Here is a 14,375-nt window from a genome sequence, read left to right as displayed (position 1 = left end):
ATTTTGGCAGAAACAGCCATTGTCAGGCTCCTTTATCACCTGTGGCTTGCAGGGCTTTTCATGCAAATGCTTAGCTCTGGCCATGTTCTTGCCAGGCCACAGTTATGAATGAGTTCCTCCACTCTGCTTTCAACCCCGTCTGAGGCTGTGTGACTGGTGTCTGGCTTCAGCAGGCCCCATTTTGGGATATAAACAGTTTACAGAGCAGCCTTCTGTTGGCCTCTGCTTGTGAAGTAAAGAGCCAGGCCTTGCTACAGAACAAAAAGAAGGAAAATCATCAGCAGCAGCAGCAGCTGTCCTGCGTGTGTCTGCATCACACCCTCCTTGAGCCATGGCAGGGTCCCCTGGCTGCCACAGCCCCAGCACAGGCACAGGAGCAGAGCCAGCCTGGCAGCTGCCTTGCCTGAGATGGTTGGATGAGCAGTTCTGGGTGTGGGAGAGGGCATCTGCCACACAATCTACTCCCACACCTCTGTAGCCCTAAAACACACCCTGCTTTTACTGCAGGGGCTGGACAAGAGGTAGGTTAAACAAGTCAGGAATCCTTCCCTGCCCTGCCCTTCAAGGGACTGATCAGCTGCTGTGCAGTGACCTCCCAGGAGCAAATCAAAGCTCATGCTCAGGTATTTAAAGTTCCCAACACCTTTTTCCTGAAGCAGAGGTGCCTGAGCTGATTGAAGGTGCCCTGCCACTAGGTTTTAGTATTGGAAACGAAGGACTCCCTCACCTTCCAGCTCAAACACAAACACCTGGGCACACTCTTTACAAGCCAGAGTTTTATTTGTTTCATAAACAAGTAAAATTATATTAATGTAAAACAGGTAAATGGACAAAAGTAAAACACACAGCACTGAACACAACGCTATAGAGCACTGACATGTAGAAGTGCAGCTCCCTCCCTCGTGCGATGCCCTCCCCCTCCCTCGCTCCCCCCAAATGAATTTTGCTTCAAAAGCCTAATAACAGAGGTCCAAAATCTGATTCAGCTTAAACATGATGTACAGGTCACAGTATTGAATCTTAAAGGTAACAATAAGAGAGTAACTGTCTCAGAAAGGGAGAAGGTGAAAGAGTTTCCCCATCTTTTTCCTTCTTTTTGTTTTCGTAAATGTTTAAAGTAATAGGTTAGGAGGAGAGAAGGGGGGAAATCCATGGAAATAAACACTTTTTCACTCCTATATATATATATATGTATATATATAAAAAGCAGGATTCTCAGTGAACACAAAATTCTATAAAACTACCATTGATCTGTGTTGTTTTTCTCCCCCTGTTGGGTTTTTTTTTTCTTCTTCTTTTTAAAAGTTGCTTTAAAAAGGATAAAAAGTGCACAGACACCCTTATAAGGCACAAACAGATCTCCTGTACAAATCAGATATCATTGGACTGGTTAAAAAAAATAGCAATACGAGTACTGACAATGAAATCTGTAAGAGGCTACCTTTTCCTGGAAATCTTTTGATTTTTGAGAGGCCTGTTTTGGAAAACTCCTGTTGCTCTGGGACAGGCAGAGCGACACAGCCACTGCTCTCATGTCCTGCTCGCTGCAAGGCCACCCTCCAGATCCGGGCTGAGCTGCTGCCTCTCTGGTGTTGCCCTTCTAGAAACTGCTCTGAGCTGCTACAGCAAGAATTCTGCCTGTGCAACGTGTCCCAAACAGCTCAGACACAGCCTGGGGTCGATTCGGTATTTCACAAAGACAGAGCTACACCGAAAAGATCCCCAACCACCCATAGGTATGCAATTAGCTCTGCTGATTGAGGACCTGAGGTGCCAGCCAAGCCAAGGGGCTCTGCTCATACCTGTAGTTGTGTGAAGCCACCAAAAGGGACAAGACACCCCTGAAACTGGGACAGCAGCCCCTGTGATGGCTGCTGGGGGAAGCCAGCCCAGGCCTGATCCGAGCACATCGCTCGCTGAGGAGTCAGACAACTTCCCTGGGATTCCTCATCATGCAGTAGCTTCCCACTGCAGCCAGTTCAGCAGGCAGACCCTGACCCACCTGCCCTTTCAGCCCATCCTCACGTGGTTTTGCCACCACAGTGCTGTGCCCACTGACCACAGCCAGAGCCTGAGCTGCAAACACGGGGCTGGGGGGCCTCTGCAAAGGCAACGTCTGCAGTGCCCGGGTGGAGGGCAGCTGGATGAGACTCCAGCTGATAGAAAGCTGCCTTTGCTGCCTCCTTTTGCAAAGGTGTAAGTCACCCGGTGGCACATTCACAATGCCCGTGGCTCTGCAGAGGGCCAGGCATGCTTGGCAGTGACACAGCCAGCAGCAGGAGCCGAGGCGCCAAAAAGAGCTCTGCAAAGCCGACAGGCTCTGGCACCCATGCAGCAGGGCAGAGGGGGGATGTCTCACTCTACAGCAGCCTCTCAGCTATACACTCAATGAAAACATTAATTAGCTCTTCCAGAAAAACAAGAAGAGAAAGATTTCTCTGTGAGCTGGCAGCTACAGCTGGCTGCAGGATGAGGCTGAGCTGTCCCCCCCCAGGTGAGCTCTCCCTGATGGCAGAGTCGGCTGGGATTGGGCCAAGTAGCCAAGCACAGCATCGCCAGCTCTGCCAAACCCCAACCTGGGCAGTGGCACCCACGGCTACTGACGCCTCAGAGGAGACAGGGAATGGTGAGGCGAGGTGACAGCCACCCACAGCAGCAGGCTGCCCTCTGTGTCCAGAAGCCCTGAAATGTACAAGGGTTGCTATTCCTTTGTTCTGGACTAAAATGTGGAAATTGCACCTTTCTGAAGCAAGCTGTTCTTACCCACTTGGTGGCACACAGTCACCGACAGAATGACACTGGCCCCTCTCTTATCTGCTCATCTGCATCCTCTCTCTTCCCCTGTTTACAAACCTGAACCAGCTGGAAACCAGCCAGGCTCGGGCTGAAAGAGACTGGGAAGGACTGGGACTTGAGGGCAGCTCCTGTGGGAGCAGCAAGAAGGACTCCGAGCCCCTCATGCCAGCCCCAGTGCTACATGCTCAGATGCTGCCCCATTCATTTAGGATGCTGCTCCTTGGAGCTGTCTAATAGCACAACTGAAATAAAGTCCCAACACCTAATAATAGCCCCAGAGCCTTTTCCTTTCCTGCTCTCAAGTAAAGCCAAATGGGATAGATCCCTGTTCATCTCAGTAAGTTCTCATGTACTGCTGGGACCCAGTGTCCAGGCAGCTGGGAGCTGTGCTGGGAAACCTGGAAAGGCAGGAGAAAGCAGGTAAAATCAGCACATAGTCCCCAAGAAGAAAAGGAGACCCTGCTGGGACTGGGTCAGAAATTAATTTCTCACCCCAGGCTCCAAAAAGCCTCTGTGGTGGGGCACGAGGAAAGCTGAGCCCTGCACAGCACTAGCTGCAGGGGAAGGGCTGAGGTGAGCCAGGAGGGATGGAGCGAGACGGCGGCTACGCTGCCTGTGAAGAGGAGCAGAACAAAATGCAGGTGTGTGCCTGGAAGTGCCACACACCATCCCCTTGCAGAGGGCAGTAGCCCCATGCTCTTTCCAAGCCAGGACTGCAGTGTGCCCATCCCAACACCCCTCTCATCCACAGGCTGCAAGTTATGGCTTCAGCAACCAGATACACGAGCGGTGCCTCAACAGCCCGTCGCTGCTGCCGCAGCACTTGGAGTTGGCTGGGGCTCTGAGCAGGCTCGTGCTCCCCACTGCTACCCCATGGCTCTTCCCTGGGTCTCAGCCTCCCTGGCCAGAAGTCCCTGCTCTGCCAAGGAAATTAAAAGCTGCACTATCTAAGTACAGATGAGCTTCTCCACACGCCTAGAAGCCTGTTCAGGAGAGCAAAACCCAAACAAGTGAGAATCTGGCCATGCTACTATTTTGGCCTTAGCTAGTTCCCCTTACACAGATGAACATGACATTTCCAGATCACTTTTGTCTCCTTTGAACTCTCCCACTGGGCCTTGTCCTAATTTTGTTCCACCACAGCACAAGCACCTGGCAGCCCAGAGCTGTTGGCATTTCGGGGTTGGGAAACCCAGTGGCACCCAGAGCACTGACCAAGTGGCAATCTCCCCTTCTGGATCCACACCACAGCGAGCCTCCTTCTCCTGAGGAGCAGCAAAAAAAAAGAGCTATTTGCATCTGGGTTGGTCCAGGCTGCGATTTCCCGGATGCGCCCGCGTTTCCCAGATTGGCTCCGTGGGCACACGGCAGCTGCGCCTTCGGGCCCCACGCGATCCTCAGCTCAATTTGATCCCTGAATTGTGCCCTACCAAGTCAAATAAGGAAACACAGATAACGAGCCACTTGATAACAACTGACCAGCACGATAACCCATAAGCAGGGACGGAAAGGCATGGTTACTGCTAGCGGCGTTCCCCCTTCCTGCGGCCCCGGCCGGGCGCTACGGGCGGTAGATCTTAATAACATCTTTGATGACCCGTCGGCAGATTGGGCAGCAGGCGTTGAGCTGCTTCTTCAGCTTAAGACCACAGGTGTTGCAGAGGCACATGTGTCCGCAGGTGTAGATCACCGTGTCCACCTCGCTGTCAAAGCAGACGGTGCATTCCCCGTTCTTGCTGCTCGATGGCTCCGGAGGGGGGAAGATGGGGGAGATAGGGGGACTCAGGGGAGAGCTGGGAGCAGTCACTGTAAAAGAGAAGGGAGAAACGAGGGCGTTTTACACCATCCTGGTGACTAAACTGATGCTGTACAACACATGCACTTTCAAGTTAATTTTAAAGGCTCTTCTTTCCTTCCTTAGCCATCGCTTGGCTTGTTTGGCCAAACAAACTGGCTGCCCAGGGAAGTGGTGGAGTTCCCATCCCTGGAGATATTTAAAAAATGCAGAGATGAGGTGCTGAGGGACATGATTTAGTGGTGGGCTTGGCAGTGTGAGGGCAGTGTCAGGACTCAATGATCTTAAAGGACTTTTCCAACCAAAAGATTCTATGATTGATTCTATGACACTGCAGCCCCGCTGTTGCAGCACTGTTGCTGCAGCAAAGGCAGCCCCCCAGGGGCCACTTCATTAGGCAGACTGACAAAGTGTGAAACAACATGCAGCCCTTCTTCAAGCTGTGAAAAATCTTCCCATCACTTTGTAACCATGGATACATACACCATCCATCCATGCACCAGCTCCCCTGTAACCATGGATACATACACCATCCATCCATGCACCAGCTCCCCTGTAACCATGGATACATAAACCATGCACCATCTCCCCTGTAACCATGGATACATACACCATCTATCCATGCACCATCTCCCCTGTAACCATGGATACATACACCATCTATCCATGCACCAGCTCCCCTGTAACCATGGATACATACACCATCTATCCATGCACCATCTCCCCTGTAACCACGGATACATACACCATCCATCCATGCACCATCTCCCCTGTAACCATGGATACATACACCATCTCCCCTGTAACCATGGATACATACACCATCTATCCATGCACCAGCTCCCCTGTAACCATGGATACATACACCATCCATCCATGCACCATCTCCCCTGTAACCATGGATACATACACCATCTCCCCTGTAACCATGGATACATACACCATCTATCCATGCACCATCTCCCCTGTAACCACGGATACATACACCATCCATCCATGCACCATCTCCCCTGTAACCATGGATACATACACCATCTCCCCTGTAACCATGGATACATACACCATCTATCCATGCACCATCTCCCCTGTAACCACGGATACATACACCATCCATCCATGCACCATCTCCCCTGTAACCATGGATACATACACCATCTCCCCTGTAACCATGGATACATACACCATCCATCCATACACCATCTCCCCTGTAACCATGGATACATACACCATCTATCCATGCACCAGCTCCCCTGTAACCATGGATACATACACCATCCATCCATACACCATCTCCCCTGTAACCATGGATACATACACCATCTATCCATGCACCAGCTCCCCTGTAACCATGGATACATACACCATCTCCCCTGTAACCATGGATACATACACCATCTATCCATGCACCATCTCCCCTGTAACCACGGATACATACACCATCCATCCATACACCATCTCCCCTGTAACCATGGATACATACACCATCTATCCATGCACCAGCTCCCCTGTAACCATGGATACATACACCATCTCCCCTGTAACCATGGATACATACACCATCTATCCATGCACCAGCTCCCCTGTAACCATGGATACATACACCATCTATCCATGCACCATCTCCCCTGTAACCATGGATACATACACCATCTCCCCTGTAACCATGGATACATACACCATCTATCCATGCACCATCTCCCCTGTAACCACGGATACATACACCATCCATCCATGCACCATCTCCCCTGTAACCATGGATACATACACCATCCATCCATGCACCATCTCCCCTGTAACCATGGATACATACACCATCTCCCCTGTAACCATGGATACATACACCATCTATCCATGCACCATCTCCCCTGTAACCACGGATACATACACCATCCATCCATACACCATCTCCCCTGTAACCATGGATACATACACCATCTATCCATGCACCAGCTCCCCTGTAACCATGGATACATACACCATCTCCCCTGTAACCATGGATACATACACCATCTATCCATGCACCAGCTCCCCTGTAACCATGGATACATACACCATCTATCCATGCACCATCTCCCCTGTAACCGTGGATACATACACCATCTATCCATGCACCATCTCCCCTGTAACCATGGATACATACACCATCTCCCCTGTAACCATGGATACATACACCATCCATCCATGCACCATCTCCCCTGTAACCATGGATACATACACCATCTATCCATGCACCAGCTCCCCTGTAACCATGGATACATACACCATCTATCCATGCACCAGCTCCCCTGTAACCATGGATACATAAACCATGCACCATCTCCCCTGTAACCATGGATACATACACCATCTATCCATGCACCAGCTCCCCTGTAACCATGCCCTGCTGTCCTGCACAGCCCCAGCACGGTCTGTCAGCCCAGCTCCCTGTCTGGGTGTAGCTCTCCTGAGCTCTCCTCACCGAGTGATGACTCTGAGGCAGACGAGGACCTGTTGACGCTGAAGGCCATGTCCGAGTCGCTGTCGTACTGCGAGCCGCCCGGGGATCCTGAGGGAGAGACGGTCACTGGGCTGGACTGCACAGTGCCTGCAAACACAGGAGAGAGCTGAGCCTGCCGTGGGGCTGACAGGCACCCAAACCCTGCCAAGATGCCCCTCAGCCCCAGGAATCGCTCCCACCCCACTTCAGGAGAGACTCCAGCTGCTGAATGAAGTGCTGCCCCTTAGTAATGATACAGGTGTTTAATTGTGGCTGTGACGTCCAGAGCTGTCTCCAGAAATCCAGTGTGATTTCTGTCCTTGTGCTTCAATGAATGGAGCAAGGGGTTATCTGACAGCCGTCGTCTGCGGTGTGAAGTCACTTCCCCGTGGTCTCGACCTCTCCAGCAGCAGTAGCCTCAAGCTATCACTGTCTCACTGTCAGGTCAGTGGCAGCCAGAAAAGGGCATTGCTTTAAATAAGAAAAACCTGCTTTACAAAGTTATCAATGTCTGCTTTTCTGACAGAATCCTTAACAAGAGGAAAGGAGAAGCACTGTAGCTGGTCACCAGCACTAGATCAAAAGTGATCTCTGATGCCCAAGCTGTGGCAGTACTCAGGGAACAATTACTGTCCAGCAGCAACACACATGCTTAAGGCAGAGCTGTGCTCACAAAAAGCATTGCCCAGACCAAGGCAGGTTCTACCTCTTGGATAAAACACTGGGTCTATAAAAATCCCTTTTGAACACAAACCTGACAACCAGCCATACCCTTCCCCTCGTGATCCCTCCTTCCCTACCTGCTGCTTGTTTTCTCATGCCTCATAATTTTCTGGGGGATTTACCCCTGCATATATCTGTGTGGCAGCTACTCACTCACGCTTGTTTGCAAACACAAGGTGAGAAGGGGAGCTGCCTCCTGACATTGGTGACGACCTGCTGAAGGCGACGCTGTGTGAACCTGTAGCCCAGGAAACACCCCCAGCCAGGAGCTCCCCATTAGCATTGCTTTGAGCTGCACTTACCCAATATTTTGAGCTGGTTGATTACACCGTGGATTGTAAAAAACACCCAGAGAGACTGCGAGGTGTCCACGCACATGAGCATTCCTCGGCTGGCTCCGTTCACCCCGTGGTGCACCTCTCCGTTTGGCAAGACCATGAAACTGAGAATGTCGCCGCTGCTGAGGACGGGGAAGGCTCGGTAAACCACCCAGTACTCCTTGCGGTCCAAGAGGAAGTCCGGGTCTGCCGGCAGCTCGTTTGTCCGTAAAGTACTCGGATCACAAGAAGTGACGCCAAACGAAAGGGCTCCGTAATATGGCAACCCAAGGTGTCCTACTTCCACAAAGAGGCTTTCACCGATGTGCAAAGGCCGGTCAGAAAACACCAAAGTCCTATTGCTTTCTTGCCAGTTGGTGCACGCAACCATCCGGTCCTGAGAAAAGGTGACGTCAGGTCCGCGCGTGGGGTGGAATCGCAGATCCGTGTCCAGGAAAGCCGGGACGCCCTGGGCACGCTGCCGGCGGTTCGGGCAACAGGGGATGATGTGGTTGTCTGTGGCGAGTCCCTGCACCCGACTGAGGTTTAGGTTTGCAATTTTGGCCACCACTTGGTTATTCTCCAGTTCGTTGTTATTGAAGTTGGCCGAGTCGTGGTTGCTCTGCGGGAGGCAAGTGCTGAGACGGGCAGTGCTGAGACGGGCGGTGGTCATGGTCTCTGCAAACATGCTATCTGTGAGACAAGGGACAAGGCACGTTAGAGCCAAGATCCAGCTCCCTACTTTGATGGTTACAATTGTTATCATTTCAGCCTACAGATTAACTGAATTCTGTCCCTCTGAAGGGAGAAACAATGGAAGAATTAGCCAGAGGTCAACTGTTAATGAGCAGCTAGCAGTGGAGAGTCACATGTGCAGCAGGCAGAGAAATAGCGACATCTTGGCACACTGAGGCAAAACAACCTTATGTGAATGAAGTACCCATGTGATCTGAGAGCTCCTTGTACTAGTAGACTGGGAAAAGCTGCAAACCAGTGTGGTCCTACAGCTTTCTCAGTAGAGGGGTCTAATACCTTTGAGGCTGCTCTGTACAAGTAGGAAAAGTCTCAGTACCTTTCTGTCCAAATGTCCTGTGCAAGACAAATACACAACACAGCGGTGGGTGAAGGAGCCACAAGCATGGACAGATATTCTTTTCACACTCCTTGTCATTGCCTCACAGCTCTCAGGTGTCTAGGCTCATGTGTGTCCATGAGAGGTCATTTAACAAGACCACTTCAAGCCTCATCTCAGTGGTATTCACACCACGGCAGATTTTGAATTGAGAGCTTCTCACCGAAGCTACTTGCTGTGAGTGTTACAAAGAAGATTCTTACAGTAGAGGGTTATTTTCCCCTTTCACAGCAAAGGGAAATCAGGATGCTGAATCACAATGAATTTCCCACCTTGACCATGCCAGGCTGGGAGGGCTTTTAAAGGTGTGGAGAGGTTCAGGACTGCCCTTCCTTCTGCCTCCAGCACTGCCCAGGTGTGCTTGGACACTTCACTCCATAGGTAATGCATTAACCAGCTCAGCAAAGTCAAAGCACATGGAAATTAAGAGCGTGCACGGGTGAAGAAAAATTAAGAGTGAGCATGGACTTCCCAAAGATGGAGAGGGGAGAAGCATCCCAGCAGCAACACTGCCTGCTCCTTGGAGGAGAAAATCACCAAGCTTTTACCAAAGAAGGAAAACACCCATGTCCATCCAGCAGCTGCAAAGCAGAGGCTGCCTTCGCTCAGAAGCCCATGTGGGAGAGGCCACCAGTGTAGGCTGATGGCTGGATCAGCTCCTTCTGGCAAGCACAGGGTACCTGGCAAGAAATGCTCCCACAGAGGAGTACGAAACATCCAAGCTTCACGATGCCAAAAGATGCCTTTTGTACATCTGTGTTCCAGCTGTATTTCACAGCTTTCTCAACTTGAAAAAAATGGGGAGGAAGAGACAGAGAGACAAACCCATCCCCTGTGACACTCTCATATCTGTAGCAAGGAGGCTGTGTCTCCTCATGCCCCAGAAGCTGGGCATCACTGATTCCTGTGGCAGCTGGTGGGGCTTGGGACTTCAATCCCCTCTCCCCTCAAAAAAATCAGTACAGGTGCCCTCAGAGCCAATCTTTCTCTCTGCACACTTGAATGCTGCAGGCAGGACGGGGGTAGGGGGCAGAAATAAGCTACATTTTATTGTCCTAACTGTCATCTAAAGAGGACAAAAGACTGCTCTGGTGGAGCAGCTTCACTGGCCAATACAGCAAACAGCCCTTCACCTCTGTGATGAGCACCAGAGGCTGGAGTGCGTCACAATTACAGGATAAACGACTGGCAGGGTTTCGTTACACATTTGAGGCAGAGCAGGCAGGGCAAAGTGGTGTTTATGTGCTCCCTTTTTGCCTGTAAAATAACTGATACCATTTGTGACGAAGCTGCGTGCCCACTGGACGAAGCATTTCACAGCCCATCGCTGGTGCCTGCTCGGTGTGAGGATGGAGGCACCAGCTCCTTGGGAAGGTGCACGTTCAGTTTGGCTCTTACAACTAAATCAGCTCCTAGAAGCCTCCAGGAAAAGACAGCACTCTTTTGAAAGGATTCCCTGTGGCATAGACCAGTTCAAAACACTCCACTGTAACGCTGAATTCATCTGAAACCTCAGTGTCAGGAAAGTCATTCCATGGCAACCAGCTCGGTTTGCTAACGAGAACAAATTGAGCCCCTCTTCAGCCCTGCCCAAGGACAGTGCTTATAAATCAGCCAGGCATCAACTGAATGATCTGCTTAGGGGTGAGGAGAGGCGTGGAATGTGGTGGCAAGGATCCTGGAGCACACTGGGAGCTTGTGCTGCATTTTCCCATCACTCTTGTATCTTTCAGGCTGTATCCTGTGCTGCAGAGGTGCTGTGCAGTCACACAGCAATGCCCGTGTGTAAGGGAAGGGGATGTCGGGTTACATCTGCAAACACAGCTTGTTAAACTGCCAGACAAGGTGAAGAACATGGCCAAGAGCTCAGAGAGGGGCTGGGGAAGAGCACCAGGAAACTCCTGGGCAATGAGTGGTAGTTTTCCAGTGGACTCGCAGTAACTGGTAGCTGGGAAGGAACAAGGGAAGCCAGAACTTGTCACCTTTGTCTCCTCCGTGCCTGGGACCTTGCTGTAAAGCAGCACCACGTTTCCCCACGCCATAGCAGCACATCAAGCTCAGAAAAAGCTGGGTAAAGTCACACATCAGATTCCCATTTACCCCTTCACACGGCTGCTATAATGCACAGCCTTAGGACTTTCCATCACTGAAATACATTGCTTTCTGGATCCCCACTGCTGGCAAAGTCAAAATGGTTCATCTGAGGTACAAAGCCAACAGTAAATTAGTTTTCTTAAGAGTCCCATAGAAATGATCAATCAAAATGATCAACCAAAATCAGATCATGCATCTTTTCTTACAAGATCATGCCTCTGTGGAAAGAGCAACCAGAAGAGCAAGCCTTGGGCCCAAGAACACACTTACCTAGTATCTGCACTTCATGGGTAATTCCATAGACATCGATGAGTGCCCAGAGAGGGCCGGAAACTTTAATACCACAGTGAAACAATATTGGCTCCTCATCATTAATACTGTAGAAGACTCTCCCATGACGGTCAACCCAGAAGGCCAGGATATTGTCTCTCACAGCAAACCTCTCTGGCAAAGCTTTGGCCCAGTAGCCCGGCCGGGTCACCAGGTCCGGGCAGGCGTACTTTGGTATCTCCTCGGAGCTCATCAGCGACGGGTCGTGAATGGTGAAGCCGAAGCGCAGCGCCCCGCTCCAGCCGTGGTGCACAGCCACCAGCTTCAGCCTGACCTTCTCGTAGAGGTGGATGGGCCTGTTGGTGAAGGTGACCCCGTTGCAGAAGCTGTTCCTCCGCGTGGCCTTGCGGGAGTGGGCGTCCAGGCGCACGTTCTTGCCTTTGGCCTGGGAGTGGAACCGCGGCGGCTCCGTGATGGCGAGGACCGAGCGTCTCTCATGGCTGCTGTTGGGCAAACTGTAGTAGGGGCGGCTGGAGACCGAGCGGGTCTGGTGGCTTGTGTCTGCAAAGGGAGAAAGCAGAGGCTCTGTCAGGAGAGCTCGACCTGAGCCTGGTGTTAGCTCAGCCTGGGCAACTGCAACGGGCTCGCCGGGCGTGCTTTGTGTTACCCGCTGGGAGCCACACTCTTCCATCTTAAAATACTGTGCATGGACACGATTTGCACGTTGTTGCACCGATTTAGCCCTCAGCTTTGTGCAAACAGGAGGCAAATGAGGCTCTTGGGGCAAAGGTTAGGCAGCTTCCCTTCTACGCCCTGCAAAGCCGGATGAAAACGAATGTCTTCCCGTTCCCAACAGATGCATCCTATCGCACTCAGAAAGGCCTAACGCTTGTGGCTGTGGCTCCCAGTACGCAATGCACGGGCTGTTACATCACCGGCTGGTGACCAGAGTCACACCATCTCTCAGAACCGTGGCTGTCAAGATCAGGGGTCCTTGAGATGGAGGATGCTGTTTTTTGCGGGACATGCAGCCAGTGGCTTCTCTGTCCCTTAATTCTGCAACGTTGAATAGGAGCTTTTGGACCATGCACATAAACCAAGACATTCAGCAGCTGGAGCACTACCTTTGCATCACCAGGCTGTTCTTGCAAAACTTTCAACCTAGCTCCCGGTTCAGATATCAGATGCAGCTGGCACATTAGGGAACATTTCATCCCACAAAGCCCTGCCTTTACACAGAACCTCCCATTCTAGCTCAAAGCACTTTATAAATGATGATTGTTTTCAGCTTCACAGCACCACAGATGGCACAGAAATCATGCCATCCTCATTTTACAGATGGGAGAAGGAGAATTTATGGGTGAGATCTTGCAGCATTTAAAGTCAATAGCAATTTCAAGACCAATTTCAAGAAAAGCAGATTTGAGGCCTAAAGTGAAGTTCACACAAGCATGAAGCACAAATGAAAAAAGCTCAGCTTTTAATCTTAAGTCTTTGCTATAAGTTCTCTGAGGTGGGGACAATCTCTTTTGCACACCCCTGAGCATGTGAGGTCTTGCTCCAAGACTGGGGCTCCCATGACCACCACCATCACAATGTTACAGGCACTTCCACCTCCCTGTTTCCCATCTGTTCCATCTCTCCTCCTCTTTTCACCTGGGCTTTGTAGTTAGTTAAAGCAAAAATGGAAAGCATCCTGGGTGCTCAACGTCATCCTGTTAAATATAAAACTGCATGACACACACACATTTGATTTGAAACACTTTGCCCCGTTTGAAGCTTTAGGCGCTGCCTGCCTGGCCCTTCCTTCAAGCTGCTTCCTCCCTGTGTTCTGATGCCTTCCACTCTTGGAAAGAAACACCAGAAGATGCTGGGAGCTCAGCTGGGGAAGGTGGAAAAACAGCTGAAGTTGGGACACCTTTTGTTTTGCAAGGAGGACAGTATCATGTAGGGCAGGGAGAGGCCAGGACTTGCCTTCATGTCAGAACCAACAGAGGCTCTAAGCAACCTTTGTGAATGCAAGAGAAGAGGGCTGACAGGCAAGATCTGAACACAGGGTTAGCCCTTGAAATCATGCATCTGCAACAGGAGTCAGAGAGCTACAAAGGCAAAAAGCTCCAGTTTGCATCCAGACAGAAAGGGCAATCCTAAATTATGACAGGCAAATGCAGTGGGCAAATAAAAGGCCTTTTGTACCTCTTTGTGGGGCCAGGCTTCCCTGTGGGCTCTCCCAGTGCAGGAGGGGGTTCCCTGGGTCTGTGGGGCCAGCCTGGCTGTGCTTGCAAGAGGTTTCACTGGGGTATTCCCAGAAAAACTCTCATTTCTTGCCTCATGAAGAGCTAAAATGCAGAAGATGGCTGCTCCCAGCACAGACCCACCCGCAGCTCATATGGGTGCTGCTCCATGTGTCTGCCTGCAAATGTTCTCAGCAAATGATGCTGCTGCAGAGGAAATACGGTTTGGGGGTTTCCTTAGCAGGGAGAGGTGATGTAGCACAAACCCAGGCAGCATGTGGTGCTGGGTAAGTGACCCCGAACAGCGAGGGCTGAATCCCTTCCTGGGCACGCATTCCCACACCAGCTCCCCCCTTTTCATCTGGATTCACAGAGCCTTTGTCCCGCTCAGATGGGATGTGTGTCACACAAAGCCACGGATGGCTGCTGCTGGGACAGCCTCTGAGCGGCTCCTGCAGGACCCAGTGGGCTCATTGCTGCCCTTTCACATCACACCCCCACGTACAGAAGCCCTCCTTTTATAATCTACTCAGCTGCA

The 14,375-nt window shown here is 51.1% G+C and overlaps 1 protein-coding gene across 1 annotated transcript in view; it reads right to left on the bottom strand.

The window, feature by feature from the left end:
• Window positions 1-775: 775 nt before the first annotated feature.
• NEURL1B (neuralized E3 ubiquitin protein ligase 1B) overlaps window positions 776-14,375 on the bottom strand; it is a 36,560-nt gene continuing 22,960 nt past the window's right edge. Inside the window, exons 2-5 of the mRNA XM_062002901.1 lie at window positions 11,604-12,164; window positions 8,093-8,800; window positions 7,050-7,175; window positions 776-4,602 (exon numbers count right to left, since the gene is read on the bottom strand). Of these exons, the coding sequence (XP_061858885.1) occupies window positions 4,358-4,602; window positions 7,050-7,175; window positions 8,093-8,800; window positions 11,604-12,164 (1,640 nt within the window). The 3' untranslated portion in view covers window positions 776-4,357. The remainder of the gene's footprint in view (window positions 4,603-7,049; window positions 7,176-8,092; window positions 8,801-11,603; window positions 12,165-14,375) is intronic.

Source organism: Colius striatus, chromosome 9 (assembly GCF_028858725.1).
Source record: "Colius striatus isolate bColStr4 chromosome 9, bColStr4.1.hap1, whole genome shotgun sequence".
Lineage (NCBI taxonomy): Eukaryota > Metazoa > Chordata > Aves > Coliiformes > Coliidae > Colius > Colius striatus.
Note: the sequence above shows the minus strand (reverse complement) of the source record. Positions and strands in the feature narration are given on the sequence as shown.